The sequence below is a fragment of the Schistocerca piceifrons genome, chromosome 5, assembly GCF_021461385.2.
Source record: "Schistocerca piceifrons isolate TAMUIC-IGC-003096 chromosome 5, iqSchPice1.1, whole genome shotgun sequence".
Classification (NCBI taxonomy): domain Eukaryota; kingdom Metazoa; phylum Arthropoda; class Insecta; order Orthoptera; family Acrididae; genus Schistocerca; species Schistocerca piceifrons.
The window spans coordinates 159,983,282-160,000,788 of record NC_060142.1 but is presented as its reverse complement, the minus strand read 5'-3'; the positions used below and the strand labels follow the sequence as shown (position 1 = coordinate 160,000,788).

At 46.3% G+C, this 17,507-nt stretch overlaps 1 protein-coding gene across 1 annotated transcript in view; it reads right to left on the bottom strand.

The window, feature by feature from the left end:
* LOC124798827 (cytochrome P450 6k1-like) overlaps positions 1-17,507 on the bottom strand; it is a 109,985-nt gene that overhangs the window by 41,765 nt on the left and 50,713 nt on the right. Inside the window, exon 5 of the mRNA XM_047262357.1 lies at positions 2,273-2,404. Coding sequence (XP_047118313.1) covers positions 2,273-2,404 — 132 coding nt within the window. The remainder of the gene's footprint in view (positions 1-2,272; positions 2,405-17,507) is intronic.

Sequence of the window (17,507 nt, the reverse complement as noted above, 5' to 3'; positions counted from 1 at the left end):
TCTTACATTGAATATTTAGCAATCTCCATCAATATATTCTTACGATGGTGGTTGAACGTCAATGAAAATTATTTCAGTGTTATAGAAAACTTTCCGATTGTCCTTAGGGTTGATTCATTTTTTATTCTCCTGGTCTCACGTGAAAATGAGCCGTAAACTCAGCACATGACATTTATCAAGAGTGCAAAAGTTGGCTACGTTATTATACCAATTCACTGGAGAAAGCTGTATTACCGACAGGAAATTACAGTTACCAAAAGATAATGCCCCCATTCACATCCCTGACGTTCTAGGTTAATTTAAGGAGGACAAGGATGAGCTAATGAGCCTTCCTGTTCACCTGATCTGGATGTTATTTAACCACCAGTGTCTGTATTCGAAAAAAAAAGTTGTTGGGGCCTCTTACCATCCTCCAGTATCAAACGAGGAGTTCTTTCTTGACAAGGAATACAATAAAACTACATGGACCAACATTAAGGATTTATGCACGTCAACCCTCATCAGAATTCAGCCTGTTTTCGGTAGCTCAGATACTCTTAAACGTGTTAGGGGTGCGTTCACGATATTGAACGTGACTACTCCAGACGTGAAGTACACTCCTGGAAATTGAAATAAGAACACCGTGAATTCATTGTCCCAGGAAAGGGAAACTTTATTGACACATTCCTGGGGTCAGATACATCACATGATCACACTGACAGAACCACAGGCACATAGACACAGGCAACAGAGCATGCACAATGTCGGCACTAGTACAGTGTATATCCACCTTTCGCAGCAATGCAGGCTGCTATTCTCCCATGGAGACGATCGTAGAGATGCTGGATGTAGTCTTGTGGAACGGCTTGCCATGCCATTTCCACCTGGCGCCTCAGTTGGACCAGCGTTCGTGCTGGACGTGCAGACCGCGTGAGACGATGCTTCATCCAGTCCCAAACATGCTCAATGGGGGACAGATCCGGAGATCTTGCTGGCTAGGGTAGTTGACTTACACCTTCTAGAGCACGTTGGGTGGCACGGGATACATGCGGACGTGCGTTGTCCTGTTGGAACAGCAAGTTCCCTTGCCGGTCTAGGAATGGTAGAACGATGGGTTCGATGACGGTTTGGATGTACCGTGCACTATTCAGTGTCCCCTCGACGATCACCAGTGGTGTACGGCCAGTGTAGGAGATCGCTCCCCACACCATGATGCCGGGTGTTGGCCCTGTGTGCCTCGGTCGTATGCAGTCCTGATTGTGGCGCTCACCTGCACGGCGCCAAACACGCATACGACCATCATTGGCACCAAGGCAGAAACGACTCTCATCGCTGAAGACGACACGTCTCCATTCGTCCCTCCATTCACGCCTGTCGCGACACCACTGGAGGCGGGCTGCACGATGTTGGGGCGTGGGCGGAAGACGGCCTAACGGTGTGCGGGACCGTAGCCCAGCTTCATAGAGACGGTTGCGAATGGTCCTCGCCGATACCCCAGGAGCAACAGTGTCCCTAATTTGCTGGGAAGTGGCGGTGCGGTCCCCTACGGCACTGCGTAGGATCCTACGGTCTTGGCGTGCATCCGTGCGTCGCTGCGGTCCGGTCCCAGGTCGACGGGCACGTGCACCTTCCGCCGACCACTGGCGACAACATCGATGTACTGTGGAGACCTCACGCCCCACGTGTTGAGCAATTCGGCGGTACGTCCACCCTGCCTCCCGCATGCCCACTATACACCCTCGCTCAAAGTCCGTCAACTGCACATACGGTTCACGTCCACGCTGTCGCGGCATGCTATCAGTGTTAAAGACTGCGATGGAGCTCCGTATGCCACGGCAAACTGGCTGACACTGACGGCGGCGGTGCACAAATGCTGCGCAGCTAGCGCCATTCGACGGCCAACACCGCGGTTCCTGGTGTGTCCGCTGTGCCGTGCGTGTGATCATTGCTTGTACAGCCCTCTCGCAGTGTCCGGAGCAAGTATGGTGGGTCTGACACACCGGTGTCAATGTGTTCTTTTTTCCATTTCCAGGAGTGTATTTGCGTTGAAAATTGTTGTGTTGAACAGATTATCTATGTTACTTCTGTGCTCATTTTACCTTACATCCACCGCCTCCAGTCACCACTTCGTCGTCTAGACGTTAAACGGTGATTTTTATTTTTTTTCTTATATTACACCCGTACAGAGTAACGGTTCAGTATTGACATTAAAGAGAGCAGCCTGGAAAACTCACTCCACGTGTCGTCCTCGTCCCCCTCCCTGCGCTCCCTCTGCTTGTCACTGTCTACACACCCCTTGTTCTTCAGCTGGATCAGCAGGTGCATGAAGTCGTTCCGCGTCACGTTGTTCTCCTCCCTGTACGCAACTGTGTCGCTCACCATCTTGCGGAAGTACTTCGAGACTTCACTTTCACCCATGAATACCCTGTACGAAAAATAAACAAATACTTGTTACATCTTACCATTTACCTCAGTACGTAGTAGAAAGGTAAGCAAAAAAAAGTAAACAGGAAACGACGAATAAGCAATGCTTTGATTTTTTTTTGTCAAGAAGTCTCTTTTTCACCGTAAATTGTATAAGTCATATTGAAACATAAACGACAAGAGGTCTATGAAGCTGAAATTTTTCATTTGCTTTTCTGCCACTACGCTGTTATTGCCAATGTTAGCAAGTTGCACATGATTTTCTGTAATCCTTTATTTGAGGAATCTTGGAAGATCCCTTCCATTCGTTGAAGCGACTAGTTATAATAAATGAAAAAAATAAAAAAGCTTTTTACTTACACAAGTGCTTAGTACTAACTTTTCCTCAAGACATTTAAGCCTCATCTTTATCTACGATAATGCTGGAAGCTGAAGAAATGAATTAAAATCTGTGCCACAGCCGGGACTGGAACGTAGGCCTCCACGCTTATTAGGCAGAAAAGCTGACAATTACACCATGCAGCTTCCAGCATTAGCGTACAGAAAGATGAGACTTAAATGCCTCGGGGAAAATTTAATTATAAGATCTAGTCGATCATCTGTGGTACAGAACTTCGCCATTACGTCAAACGCTGGGGTACTATTTCAATGCCGGAGAGCCTTGGCAATAGTGACAATTTAGGGGGAAAATAAGCCGAAGATATGAATTGAGGTTTGTGTTGGGGAGGACATTTGACTTGGGTACCTAACGTGATATCATGATTTTAGTAACTGTAGTCATCATAGACAGTGTTCCTCTAGCTAATACACTAGCAAAATACACTAGCTATGGTGTAGCGATAGCGTTACAGTTTGTGATAATATGCATCAGAGAGGTCCTGGGTTCGATTCCATGTTCTCCTTATTCCAACATTCCACATAACACCGTCACACTATGTTTTTTTTTTTCATTTTTTCCTTCCCTCGAAAAACTTACCCCCAAGCTATGCACTGCACAATACTAATACCTGTTCCTCTTTCTGAGCTCATTATCTCTTTATAGAGGGATGCTGATTCAGTTTTTCAGGATAGCAAATTGGAAGTTGCGGTACAGAAAATGGCCTAGAGATCACCAGTGTATGAGTGTTTGTGTGTGTAGTGAGTGAAGTGTTATGAAACAATGTGAGTGCAGCGTGTGCAGTGACTGATAGTGACATATGAGTGGACAGCGTGGCATTACATTATTTAATAAGTTATTTGTAAAAAAAGTATTGTATACTAGGAGTAAATCTAATGATTGTCTCTAACTAGAAGTCTGTAAATGGATGTGAATACGAATTAGCTTATTTTAAATTGGCCGCGCGGGATTAGCCGAGCGGTCTCAGTCGCTGCAGTCATGGGCTGTGCAGCTGGTCCCGGCGGAGGTTCGAGTCCTCCCTCGGGCATGTGTGTGTGTGTGTGTGTGTGTGTTTGTCCTTAAGATAATTTAGGTTATGTAGTGTGTAGGCTAAGGGGCTGATGACCTCAGCAGTTAAGTCCCATACGATTTCATACACATTTGAACATTTTTTTAAATTGGTCTAAACTTGTAAATATTTTGGCATGTCCTACATACTTGTAAAAATAGATCTATGGATGAATAAAGCTACTACTACTAATGTACTTACTTGCAGCGTTTGCTATAGTCGACACACGCCACACCATACAGAAGGTCACATGACTAAGTGTCCGATACCACATGTCTGGGAACCAGACAGACATTACGCTTAAGAGCAAGGAAACCAGTATAATAGTGACCCTCGTCTGTGTCGCATCATCTTCGTCAGTTACTCAGTCCGTCTGTGATTTTACCGATTTTGTAGCGTGTCACGTTACTCTCACCGTCAAAGTAATCGTGTCATTTACAAACACAAAAGAAAGTCCAGATAAATTACAGTCAAGGAGAGGAATATAATATTTGAAGCAGTGGCAGCCAATGGTAATAATATACACCATGAAAATACAATAGACTATATTGAAGAGCCGGCCGCGGTGGTCTGGCAGTTCTAGGCGCGCAGTCCGGAACCGCGCGACTGCTACGGTCGCAGGTTCGAATCCTGCCTCGGGCATGGATGTGTGTGATGTCCTTAGGTTTGTTAGGTTTAAGTTGTTCTAAGTTCTAGGGGACTGATGACCACAGATGTTAAGTCCCATAGTGCTCAGAACCATTTGATCCATTTATATTGAAGAATACGAATACGCTGAAGAAGACTTGTCTCATTGTGAGAAACTTATGGATGACCAAGAATCTGATAGTGACGAAGAGTTGTTACGAAGAGCGGAAGTCAGTCATCTGCTTATCTGCGAAGCCCGTCGAAGAGGAATGAGTGGGGTGATATACGAAGGATTCTCTTCTTCTGATGGTTCGCTGGAGACATATCGTGACGGGATTCATATCGATTATATCCGACCGCAAATCATGATGTATACAGTCAAGACCTTACCTCCTGCGTACACATTTTACATTCAATCGACTTGATGTGCTATTGAAACTTCCTGGCAGATTAAAACTGTGTGCCCGACCGAGACTCCAAGTCGGGACCTTTGCCTTTCGCGGGCAAGCGCTCTACCATCTGAGCTACCGAAGCACGACTCACGCCCGGTACTCACAGCTTTACTTCTGCCAGTATCTCGTCTCCTACCTTCCAAACTTTACAGAAGCTCTCCTGCGAACCGTGCAGAACTAGCACTCCTGAAAGAAAGGATATTGCGGAGACATGGCTTAGCCACAGCCTGGGGGATATTTCATTCTGGATTCTGATGTGCTATTCTTCCGACAGTTCATGGCGGTGCTGAAGATCACAGTGTCCTTAACGACTATCAGTTCACACCATCGTCGATGGATTTAATTTCGTTGCTGATGTGCATCCGAAACAATCAGCTCTGTTCTCCAGTCTTCGCAGGTTTTGCTCGGTACTGCTGGACGTACCTGGATATGATGACTTCATGCCAGAGAGCTTTCAAACACCGCCCGCACGTACTTTTGATGTTCAAACGCAGTGTGACTCGGAGACCTGGTTCATGCAGGCATTCGTGGAGGGCTCCTACTGTGATGGGCAACTTTATGGTCACGTTCATCCTGGTAATCTTTTGTTAAGAGCTACCAACAACCCATTTTTGAACCCGCTGACTGAACATGCTCATGACTGTCAAGTGCAGCGTAAATGTCGATGGCAAATATTGTACGCATATTTTTAATGTACAAGTAAAGTTCTTACATGCAGAGCAAAACTTTGCTGCAACTGCGATCGAAATCTGCGCTAGTTCCATTTTGACCACAGCCTGCCAGCCCCATTGCAACTTAGAAGCTGTAAGGTGCCACTGGTACCTAGCCGCCGCATTGACTGAAGAAGATGTGTAGAGGCGTGGTTGACGACATACAGAAGTTTGGATCTGGCTGTGAGTCGTCCATGGATAGCCAGATCAGTTCTGCAGCTGATGGTTGTCCTTATTCGCAACTGCTAATTCATTCCGTGTATGAAGAAGATGTGGGTTAGTTTGGGTCTTCCCTTGATGAGGGACCATGCCGAGTGAATGCAGACTTCCTCTTACAATCTGTCGGGCGAGACACCGGATTACCGCTTCCACGGTTGTACACAGTACCACCTTCCTGACTGTACCCTCTGTTGCCGATCTAGGCCCTTTGGTTTCGCCTTTACAACACCCACCGCCATTTTTTTTTTTTGAGTCATCAGTCTTCTGACTGGTTTGATACGGCCCTCCACGAGCTGCTCTCCTGCGCCAACCTCTCCATTTCAGAGTAGTACTTGCAACCCGCATCCTCAATTATTTTATGTATGTATTCCAATCTCTGTCTTCCTCTACAGCTCCTTCTAGTACCATTGGAAGTTATTCGGCGAAGTCTTAACAGACGTCCTACCCATCTTTTTGCAAGTGTTTCGCATATATTCCTTTCCTCGCCGATTTTCCGGAGAACCTCCTCATTCCTTAGCTTATCAGTCCAACTATATATCAATATTCTTCTATAGCATCACATCTTAAATGCCCCGATTCCCTTCTTTTCCGGTTTTACCACAGTCCATGTTTCACTACCATACAATGCTGTGCACCAGAAAACATACTCAAAAACTTCTTTCTTAAATTAAGGCGAATGCTTGGTTCAAATGGCTCTAAGCACTATGGGACTTAACATCTGAGGTCATCAGTCCCCTGGACTTGGAACTACTTAAACCTAACTAACCTAAGGACATCACACACAGCCATACCCGAGGCAGGATTTGAACCTGCGACCGTAGCAGCAGCGCTATTTCGGACTCAAGCACCTAGAACCGCTCGGCCACAGCGGCCGGCCGAATATGCTTGATACTAGCAGAATTCTCTTGGCCAGGAATGCCCTGTTTGCCAGTGCTAGTCTGGTTTTTATGTCCTCCTTGCTCTGCCTGTCATGGGTTATTTTGCTATCTAGGTAGCAAAATGCCGTAACTTCGTCTACTTCGCCATCACCAATCTTGACGTTAAGTTCCTCGCTGTTATCATTTCTGCTACTTCTCATTACTTTCAGGTTTCTTCGACTTACTCTCAATCCATATCCTGTACCCATTGCACTCTCCATTCCATTCGCCAGATCCTGTAATACTTCATTACTTTCACTGAGGATATCAATATAACCAGCGAAGATTATCATTGATATCCTTTCACCTTGAATTTTAGTTCTACTCTTGAATCTTTCTTGTATTTCCACCACTGCTTCTTCGATGTATAGTTTGAACAGCAGGGGCGAAGAAAGACTACATTCCTGGTTTACAGCCTTTTTAGTTGGATATTATCCGTCTTTTCCCATAGATTACCTCTGTCTTTCTCAGAATTTCGAACGTCTTGCACTATTTGATACTGGCGAACTTTTTCCCCAAGTCGACAGATCCTGTGAACGTCGCTACATTTTTGTTTAGTCTTGCTTCCATTATTAACTGCAACATCAGAACTGCCTCTCTAGTGCCTTTACCTTTCCTACAGAATTTCGAACGTCTTGCACTATTTGATACTGGCGAACTTTTTCCCCAAGTCGACAGATCCTGTGAACGTCGCTACATTTTTGTTTAGTCTTGCTTCCATTATTAACTGCAACATCAGAACTGCCTCTCTAGTGCCTTTACCTTTCCTACAGGTAAACTAATAGTCATCTATGACGCGCTGTCGACACTCGCCTAAGGGTACGTCCCTCTTCGAGAATGCTCAGGTGGATACTAGACTAGGCGATCAAGGAACATCTGGAGAGGCACCGCCTTCCTTTCAAGCTCAGCTCGGGCAGTGACAGACACAGGGCAGTGCCCGGCTGTCGACTGCAGTTCTGAAGACACTCGTAATTTTCAACACTTTACGTAGTAAACAAATGTTATTCCAGGTACTGCCGTTTCACTGACACTGTGAGTCGTAAGACAGTCAATGCTCCCCTGCTCCTGATCTCGGTCTCTTACAGCAGTAGCGTCAGCACCTCACCTGCTCAACTTCCACACCCACCAAAGACCTAACCCGACCGGTGAACTCTACAGTTCTATTCGATCAAGTTCCATATATGTTGTGTCGTTCAGGTACACTTGGGAGGCACTTTCCAGTGCCACATAAAAGACATAGGATCACATTTTTTTAAAGAACGTCAGTGTCGTAATTCGACAATTGTAGAAGTTAAAAAGTATATGCCTGTTTCAAAAAATTCAAAACATAATGTAGCTAAAACTACTCCACCATATACATTGATGGCAAAAAATCGCAGCACCAAAAAATAATTACTGCAGAGTAATGAAATTTCTGGAATACCTTTGTCTAGATAAAATGTTTAAGTGATTAACATCGCAAGATAACAGGTCAATGGAAGAGCCAGATAAGCCGTTGCAGATGTGACATGCTGGTACATTAATAACCGGCGTAGCTGACAGAATGTTGAATGCAAGCTTGCGAAAGTGTACAAGTGCCGGATGTCAGTTTGTGGGATGGAGTTCCATGGCTGTTGCACTTGTTCTCTCGATATAGGGACGGTTTATGCTGTTTGTGGATGACACTGGAGTTGTCCAGTGATGGCCCGTATATACTCGACTGCAGACATATGTGGTGATTGTGCAGGCAAAGGCAACATGTCGAAACACTGTAGAGCATGTTAGGTTACAAAAGCAGTATATGGAACAGCGTTAACTTACTGGAAAACAACTCTTGTATGCTGTTTATCAATGGCAACACAACAGGTCGAATCACCAGACTGATGTGCAAATTTGCAGTCAGAAAGCGTGGGGTGACTACGAGAGTGCTCATGCTGTCATATGACATCGTACCCCCGACCATAACTCCAGGCGTAGATCCAGTGTGTCTAGCACGCATACAGGTTGGTTGCAGGCCCTCAGCTTGCACGCTTCTGACCAAGACACGGTTGCCATCACTGGCACCGAGGCAGAACCAGATTTCATCAGAAAACACAATAGACCTTCAGCCTGCCTTCCACTGAGCTCTCGCTTGACACCATTGTAGTCGCAAACGGCGGTGGTTCGGGGTCAGTGTAATGCACGCTCGGCTCGGAGCTGTCCTTGAAGTAAGCGATTTGTAACACTTCGTTGTCTCATTGTGATACCAGCTGCAGCTCAGATTGCCGTTTCAGATGCGGTACGATGCGCCAGAACGACACACCGAACAAGATGATCTCCCTCCTTGGCAGTGCCACGTGGCCGTCCGGAGATCGATCTTCTTGTGATTGTATATTCTCGTGACCACTGCTGCCAGCAATCATGTACAGTGGCTACATTCCTGCCAAGTCTCTCTGCAGTGCCGCAGAAGGAACCTCCAGCTTCTCGTATTACACGACCTCGTTCAAACTCAGTGAGGTGTAGATAGTGGCGTCTTTGTCGCCTTAAAGGCATTCTCCACTATCGTCAGCCCACCGCGTCCACCGTGAAAGGTCCAGCCCCAATGGCAACTCACGACCGTTACAGCGTATATTTACAGGAAATCTGATTTGAATCCTGTTATCCACTCTTATGCGACTGGCCCGAAATCTGAATAGACATCATCATTCAGATGCAGAACCTCGCCTACCTACTTTGGTTCATGCCGTACAACTCCTTGTGCTACGATTTTCTTTTCGGCACTGGATTTACTCATTATACATATATTTTTGGCGGCTGTCTTAGCTGCTTCATTGAATTGCATATTAATATTTTAGACATGTGAACTTTTCTAGACTCAATTTAATGTAAAATAATTACGATCTTCGCTAGCAGACAGGGCGCATGCTGCCATAAACCCTTTCTGGGGCCCGATAATTAGTCCATGGCAGTTGCCATCCAGAGCGCCTTCGGGTTGAAGTTAAATTTATTGCCTCTTGCTGATAATATTAGGGAGTGCCATTTACACAGGTAGTCCCTCACTCAGAGGGAATGTCGAGTTACAAATAAAGCCAGTGGATCTATGGCCGGATGTTTAATGGCGATTGATTTGCTCGGCGCAATGTCTACGAAAAGGGCTGGTCATGTGGACTTGCACCGCCAGCCTCATCCAGTCATGGTGTACAGCTTCTGTTTTCTCCTGACACATATGCCTTGTTGATCTGTAGGCCTGACATGTATAACCGCTACCTCACAGATCCCTTGAAAAAATGTAGCAGATGTAATCTGTGTGCTCTGCACTCATTTTCTGTCCATGAGGAAACAATACTTTTTGTTTCTCAGGAGACAAACCAGTGTCATACGGTTTTCGGATCTTTCCTGTATGATCAGAACTCGACATAATAAATAAATGTTGTGTGGCTAGGGCCCCCCGTTGGGTAGACCGTTCGCCCGGTGCAAGTCTTTCGATTTGACGCCACTTCAGTGACTTGTCCGTCGATGGGTATGAAATGATGATGATTAGGACAACACAACACGCAGTCCCTGAGCGGAGAAGAATCTCCATCCCAGCAGGGAATCGAACGCGGGCCCTTAGGATTGACATTCTGTCGCGCTGACCACTCAGCTACCGGGGCTGGACACTCAACATAATTCCGAGAATCGAAAAAGAAAGCTCACACAACCACACTGTCTTACTATCGTGTGCTATTTCTATTGGAGACCAGATTAAGTTGCGCCGAAAATAATCTGCAATGAACAATGATGTTGTTAAATAAAATTAGTAATGTATTCAGAGGCTCATTATAGGAAGAGCTTGCTCCTAATGCAAGAGCTCTGATTATAATGTCAAACAGATACTAAATTCAGAGATTATTGTAGCACCATAGAATATGTCTGGGTGTTCAGATATACACAGCATGAGAAAAAAATGAAGCGCCCAAAAGACATGGACGGATGTCAGTATAACTTCGTACATGCACACACCAGCAGTGCCAGGTGGAATGGCTACCGGTGTGCATTAGTGTCGTTCGTGCATAGCTTTGCTGCCAGGCCTTGTAGGGTATGTGAGGGCGTGACGGCGTCAGAAGTCGCGTGATCACAATGAAGGGCACGGATATGTCGCACATTCATGTGAGACAACGTTATCATCACCAGACAGAGTTTTAAAGAGGAATAATTGCGAATCTCTGTTTAGCTGGCAGGTCGAATCGTGCAAAATCCTTGTTTGTACGGTTTCGGATGTAACAAATGCCTCATGTTGGACTGTATGGCATCTGAGGTCGTTCTTACTCGTCGATAAGCTTCAGGTCGACCACTTCTGACCATCACAATGAAGGACTGTGTACCCAGCACGCCGTTATCCCTATACATCTGCGCCTATGTTCTGAGAACGAGTAATGGACTCCCTACGACGTTCTGTATCATCCTGAAACATTGGACAGATACTAGCGGCAGCCGTACTAGGGAGATACCGTTCCACGTGCAAGCTGCTACAACATCGCAACACAAACGGCTATGTTTCGAGTGGTGCGTTGATTGGGAAGGATGGGCTGCTGATGAGTGGCATCGCATTGAGTTCAGCGACGATTAGCGGTTCTGCGCTACCGCACCTGATAAATAGCGAGTATGGCGGAAAAGGTATTGGAGAGGCACAGCGGTGTTAATTCTGGCGTCATAATAAGGGGAGCCATCGAGTAACACTTCGGGTCACGGACAGTAATGACGAAGGCACTGTGGCGGCATAACGGTACCTCACGGACATCCTGCATTTTCATGTGGTATCTACACTCATGCTCATAAATTAAGGATAATTGCAGAATGTGGTGCCACACAACGTGGCACTACACAAAACTGGCGCTAATAGCATAGGCACATAGGGAACACACACGACACAGATCTGTAAGTCCACGGTATTGGTGATAAGTTGAGAAAACCGTCCCGTGTGCTATAAAACGCCACTGTTTGCTGCGTATGTATCCCGACATCAATATGGGATATGATCACGATGCACACGTACACAGGCCGCACAACGGGGTGGCATACTCTGGATCAGGTGGTCGAGCAGCACCAGTGGCTGACGGAGCTCCTGAAGTGTCCTAGGGGTTTGAAGACGTGCAGCGATACGTCGACCGAGAGCATCCCAGAGGTGCTCGATGGGGTTTAGGTCTGGAGAACAGGCAGGTCACTACATTCGCCTAATATCTTCTGTTTCAAGGTACTTCTTCACGATGGGAGCTCGGTAGGGCCGTGCGTTATCATCCATCAGGAGGAGGGTGGGGTCCATTGCATCTCCGAGAAGGCGAACATATTGGTGCAAAATGACGTCCCGATACACCTGACCTGTTACAGTTCCTCCGTCAAAGACACGCAGGGGTGTACGTGCACCAATCATAATCCCACCCCACACCATCAAACCATGACCTCCATACAGGTTCCTTTCAAGGACATTAAGGAGTTGGTATCTGGTTCCTGGTTCACGCCAGATGAAAACCCGACGAGAATCACTGTTCAGACTTTACCTGGACTCGTCTGTGAGCATAACCAGAGACCACTGTTCCAATGACCATGTACTGTGTTCTTGACACCAAGCTTTACGGGCTCTCCTGTGATCAGGGGTCAGTGGAATGCACCTTGCAAATCTCCGGGCGAATAAACCATGTCTCCTCAGTCGTCTGTAGACTATGTGTCTGGAGACAACTGTTCCAGTGGCTGCGATAAGGCCCCGAGCAAGGCTACCTGCAGTACTCGGTGGCCGTCTGCAGACATTGATGGTTAGATATCGGTCTTCTTATGGTGTTGTATACTGTGGACGTCCCGTACTGTAGCGCCTGGACACGCTTCCTGTTGCTGGAATTGTTGCCATAATCTTGAGATCACACTTTGTGGTACACGGAGGGCCCTTGCTACGACCTGCTGTGTTTGACCGCCATCCAGTCGCCCTAATATTGTACCCCTCATAACGTCATCAATATGTGTTCTTTGAGCCATTTTCAACACACAGTCATCATTAGCACGCCTGAAAACGTCTGCACACTTACTCGCTGCACCGTACTCTGACAGGCAACAACACACCTCTTCGTATGTGGGCTGCTGCCAGAGCCACCGTGCGACGAACGCACGGTCATACCCCGAGGTGATTTAAACCCACAAACCGCACACCAGAGCGTTGTTGCACCATGTATGATTATCCTTAATTTGTGAGCATGAGTGTATAATGCGACAGAATCGTGGCGCCATTTTTCAGCAGGACAATGCTTGTCCACACATGGCACCTATCTCCCTGAACAGTGTGCGTGATGTTGAGGCACTCCCGTAGACAGCAAGATTCCGAGGTCTGTCTCCAACAGAACGTATGTGGTACAATCTCGGACGTCAACTCCATGCCAATGCCAGTATCCAGGATGTGAAAGACGGGTCAGAACATTTGTGGGTTCATTTTACATCAGGAGAAAATACAACACTTTACGACACCATTCCCAATCGAATCAGAGTGTGCATTCAGGTCAGAGGGGGGTTCAACGTTATGCCGATAAGTGGGCTCATACCGCCAAGTTCTTTGTATGTTTGACTCGCTTTTGTAATCGCTGAGATAACATCAGATAACCTCTCAACCCACGACGGACTTAGGGAAAGCAGGAAAAGGTGTGGACGGGGCCTAATCAGTTACCGTTGGTTGCACAGTAAACACATACACTTTATTTAAGAAAATACTTTTTTAAAAACAATCATTTTAGAATAAAATGACTGTAACACAAGCTACACTGACGGCTGAAGACCTTAATTAAGAAAGAATTCAAATTATTTGTCGGCTGAAGGCCACGAGCAATATTTCAGAACAATTAACAAAATGGCTCTGAGCACTATGGGACTCAACTGCTGTGGTCATAAGTCCCCTAGAACTTAGAACTACTTAAACCTAACTAACCTAAGGATATCACACACATCCATGGCCGAGGCAGGATTCGAACCTGCGACCGTAGCGGTCGTGCGGTTCCAGACTGTAGCGCCTTTAACCGCTCGGCCACTCCGGCCGGCAGAACAGTTAACAGCTGAAGGCCTGAATTACAAATGAGGAAGGCAATTACACGTTCAAAATACCAAAATAATTTTTAAAACAACCAAATAAAAAAAATTAACTGTAACACGAGCTACACCGACGGCTGAAGGCCTTATTTACAAGAATTCAAATTGTTTGTCGGCTGAAGGCCGCAAGAAATAGGAATAATTTAAACAAAATATTATTTTTTAAACAATTGACACAATCAGACCAAAGAAAGAAGGGAGTGATCCACAGACAGTGCTCCAAGGATCGACCTGGGAAAGTCCCTCAAACGTAAGTAAGCTGAGACAGGCAGCCCAGGATGGTAACTCAAACCAGTTACAGTTTAAACGCAAGACCAACACTCTCGCAAAATCTACCTAACGTCCGATGTCCAATACAACGATGGAATCACCCGTGCCAGGCAGACGGTCGGGGTACACTCTCGACATCGTAAAACGACGAACATTATACAAGAGAACATGTTCAGACACAAGAGTAATCCGAGGTAATCACAACAAGCTGCTTCCGCGAATCCAGTACGCAGACAGCGTTAAAATGACTGCTAATTCAAAACCACACTAGATACACACGGATCCGTGAAAACAGTACCACAAACAACTCAAACAATATTAAAATCAGTCACTGAGGAGCAACAGGACGAATTACAAACACAGAGGGGCCAGAAACGGTCGAAAAAAAAACGGTCGGAAAACCAAATACACGTCGTCCGCTGAGATGAACGACCGAACGACCACCCAACGGTCGTTCCCGCTCAAGTCAGCCACGGAAAGGTCCCAGTATGAATCATCGACTGACAACTTATAGCCATGAGGTCACTTCAACGGACGGGCACACACACACAAGTGAAAGTTTCACTACTCGAATGTAACAATCCATTCAACTTAAACTCGCTGAATCCGGACCTCGACGTGGTCGTGTGCTCTCGCGACCACATCCTTCCATCGGGCAGTGCATATACCGCCAGCTCGCTCGGCGAGTACTGGCGCTGTCGGACCTCACTGCTGCTCCGTCCCCACTGAACTGCCGACACACTCCGGCCCGGAAATACTAGAGGTCGCTCCAAAGATAGTACCACAGTACTCGCTACCGATAAACGCCGCTGCTGCCACTCACGGACAGACAAAGCGAGCAAACGTAGTGGCGCCAGTGAACACACTAAGAAAACGAGAGGTCACAATCCGAATACACGACGCCAACCTGTCAACAGCACAAACGTGAGCTGGAGCACGGCTCAATTTCCTCTTTCCGTTCTGGATGCTTCACATTTTCCGTCGGGCAGTTCATGCACCGACGGAACAAATATCGCAGTGATGAAATATAATTAAGTGGAGTAATGAAATTTCGGGAACACAGTTTTCTAGGTAATATATTTAATTGGTAACATTGCAAGATCACAGCTTAATGTCAGTGGGAATTTGAAATGTTAAATCATGGTACATTAAGGGGAGGTTTACTACCTTTGACCCGAAGAAAGCATGTTCTTTTAAGAATTGTTTTGTCGGGATGTTTTATAGATATCAATTTCAAATTTTGTCGGAATGTTTATTCACATTTCCTCTAGAAACTGGAATTTTTTCGACCGGAAATGTCGAAGGACAAAGGCGGAAGTACCGTCGGAACGAAACAAAATTTCGATGTAGACCTCCACGCGTGGTATGTAACAGGACAGCCGGCTGGTCTGAAATCAAAATTGAGTTGACGTCAGCGAAGTGTGTAAGATTCTTTAGGAGCTGTACCTCGCTTAAGTTATTTGGACTATAGGAAACAAATTGGCAGCCATTTGAAAAAAAAGGGTTTTTTCATCGATTTTGCGACTTCGTCGGCCAAGTAAAAGTATTTATAGCTGATGGATCGGAATAAAAGTGGTACAACTCCTAGACAATTTAGTTAGTTTCGCTGGAAACAAAGAATCATGCCAATCGGTTCAGTAGATTTGTAGTTACCATACCGTGCGATAAAAAAAAGTCATTTCGAGAAAAACGCGTTTGAAGTTTTGACTACATATAAATGCAATATTATGCAACGTACGTTCAATCTGCTATTACGGGTCCATAAACTAGTCCTTCCTCTTCCTTATAGAGGGCGTTCTGCTCGATGTGATCCACCCTGCGCTGCTCCAGAGCCGCTCGTACGGCCGGTGTCAAGCGGTTTTCGGCCGCTTGAATACGGTGGTAGTCCGAATGCTTGGCGAACTGCGTCGAATAGAGACCCAGGTTGCCGTCCATCGTTGTCATGGTCTTCAGAATTGCTGAATACCGTTCGTTGACGCTGCTCACTGCCAGAAAAGTCGCAATCTCCACAGTCTTCGCACCAGAACGCAAATGCTTGGGCGCTAACTTCCAAACACACGCGTACAAACTTTCATTTGAATTTTGTTTGTTTCCTCCCAAGCACTGGTACAATAACTCGTCATCCGAAAGAAAAAAAAAACTGGCGCGTGAAAATGGCCGATTTCAGGCAGGTGCATTTTTTTGTTCAACCGCGAATAACAAACATTTCCGTTCCATATTCGGAAAAACCGTTTCAGGGGTGGTTTCTAAACACTGTTACGGATCCAAAAATGAAATTTAAAAAAAATCGAGTTTTCGAACCAAAAGATAGTAAACCGCTCTTTAATAACCGGCGTAACCACCATAATGTTGAAAGTAAGCATGCAAATGTGCATGCATTGTGTTGTACAGGTGCCGAATGGTAGTTTGTGGAGTTCCATGCCTGTAGCACTTGATTGGTCAATAAATGGAGGTTTAATGCTTTTTGCGAATGACGCTGTTCATTCGATGATGTCGCATACATGTTCGGCTGGCGACAGATCTGGTAATTGGGCAGGCCAAGGCAACGTGTCGACACTCTGTAGAGCATGTTGTGTTACAACAGCGGTAGCAAGCATTATCCCACTGGAAATCACCCTCTGGAATGCTGTTCATGAATGGCAGCACAGCTGGTCGAAATCACCATGCTGACGTACAACTCTGCAGTCAGGGTGCGTGGTATAACCACGACAGTGCTTCTGCTGTCATACGAAATCACACCCCAGACCGTTATCCTAGTGTAGGTCAGGAGTGCCTAGCACCCAGACAGGTTGGTTGGAGGCCCTCAACTGGCCTCCTTCTAACCAACACACGACCATCATTGAAACCGAGGCAGAACCAGTCTTCCACAGAAAACAAAGCAGACCTCGACCCCGCCCTGCTCTCGCTTGACACCACTGAAGTCGCCAATGGCGGCGGTATGCGGTCATTGGAACACACGCTACAGGTGGCCGGCTCGGAACTCTCCTTGAAGTAACCGATATGCAAACATTTAGTTGTGTTACTGTGGAGCCAATTACTTCTCTGCTGCATAAGCAGTACGGTGCGCTAGAGACATACGCCGAACACGACGGGCTTCCCTCTCGGCAGCACCACGCATCCGTCTGGAGCCCGATCTTATGGCGACCGTATATTCTCGTGATCACCGCTGTCAGATGTCATGCAAAGTGGCTGCGTTCCTCCCAAGCCTTCCTGCAGTGTCGCAGGAGGAACATCCAGCTTTTCACAGCCCCACTGCATGACCTCTTTCGAACTCAGTGAGGTGTTCATAATGGCGTCTTTGTCACTTCATCAACATCACTTCCCCCACCCTCAGCTCAAACTCAAAGGTAACTAACGCTCGCGACAGTTGCAGCATGTACACTACTGGCCATTAAAATTGCTACA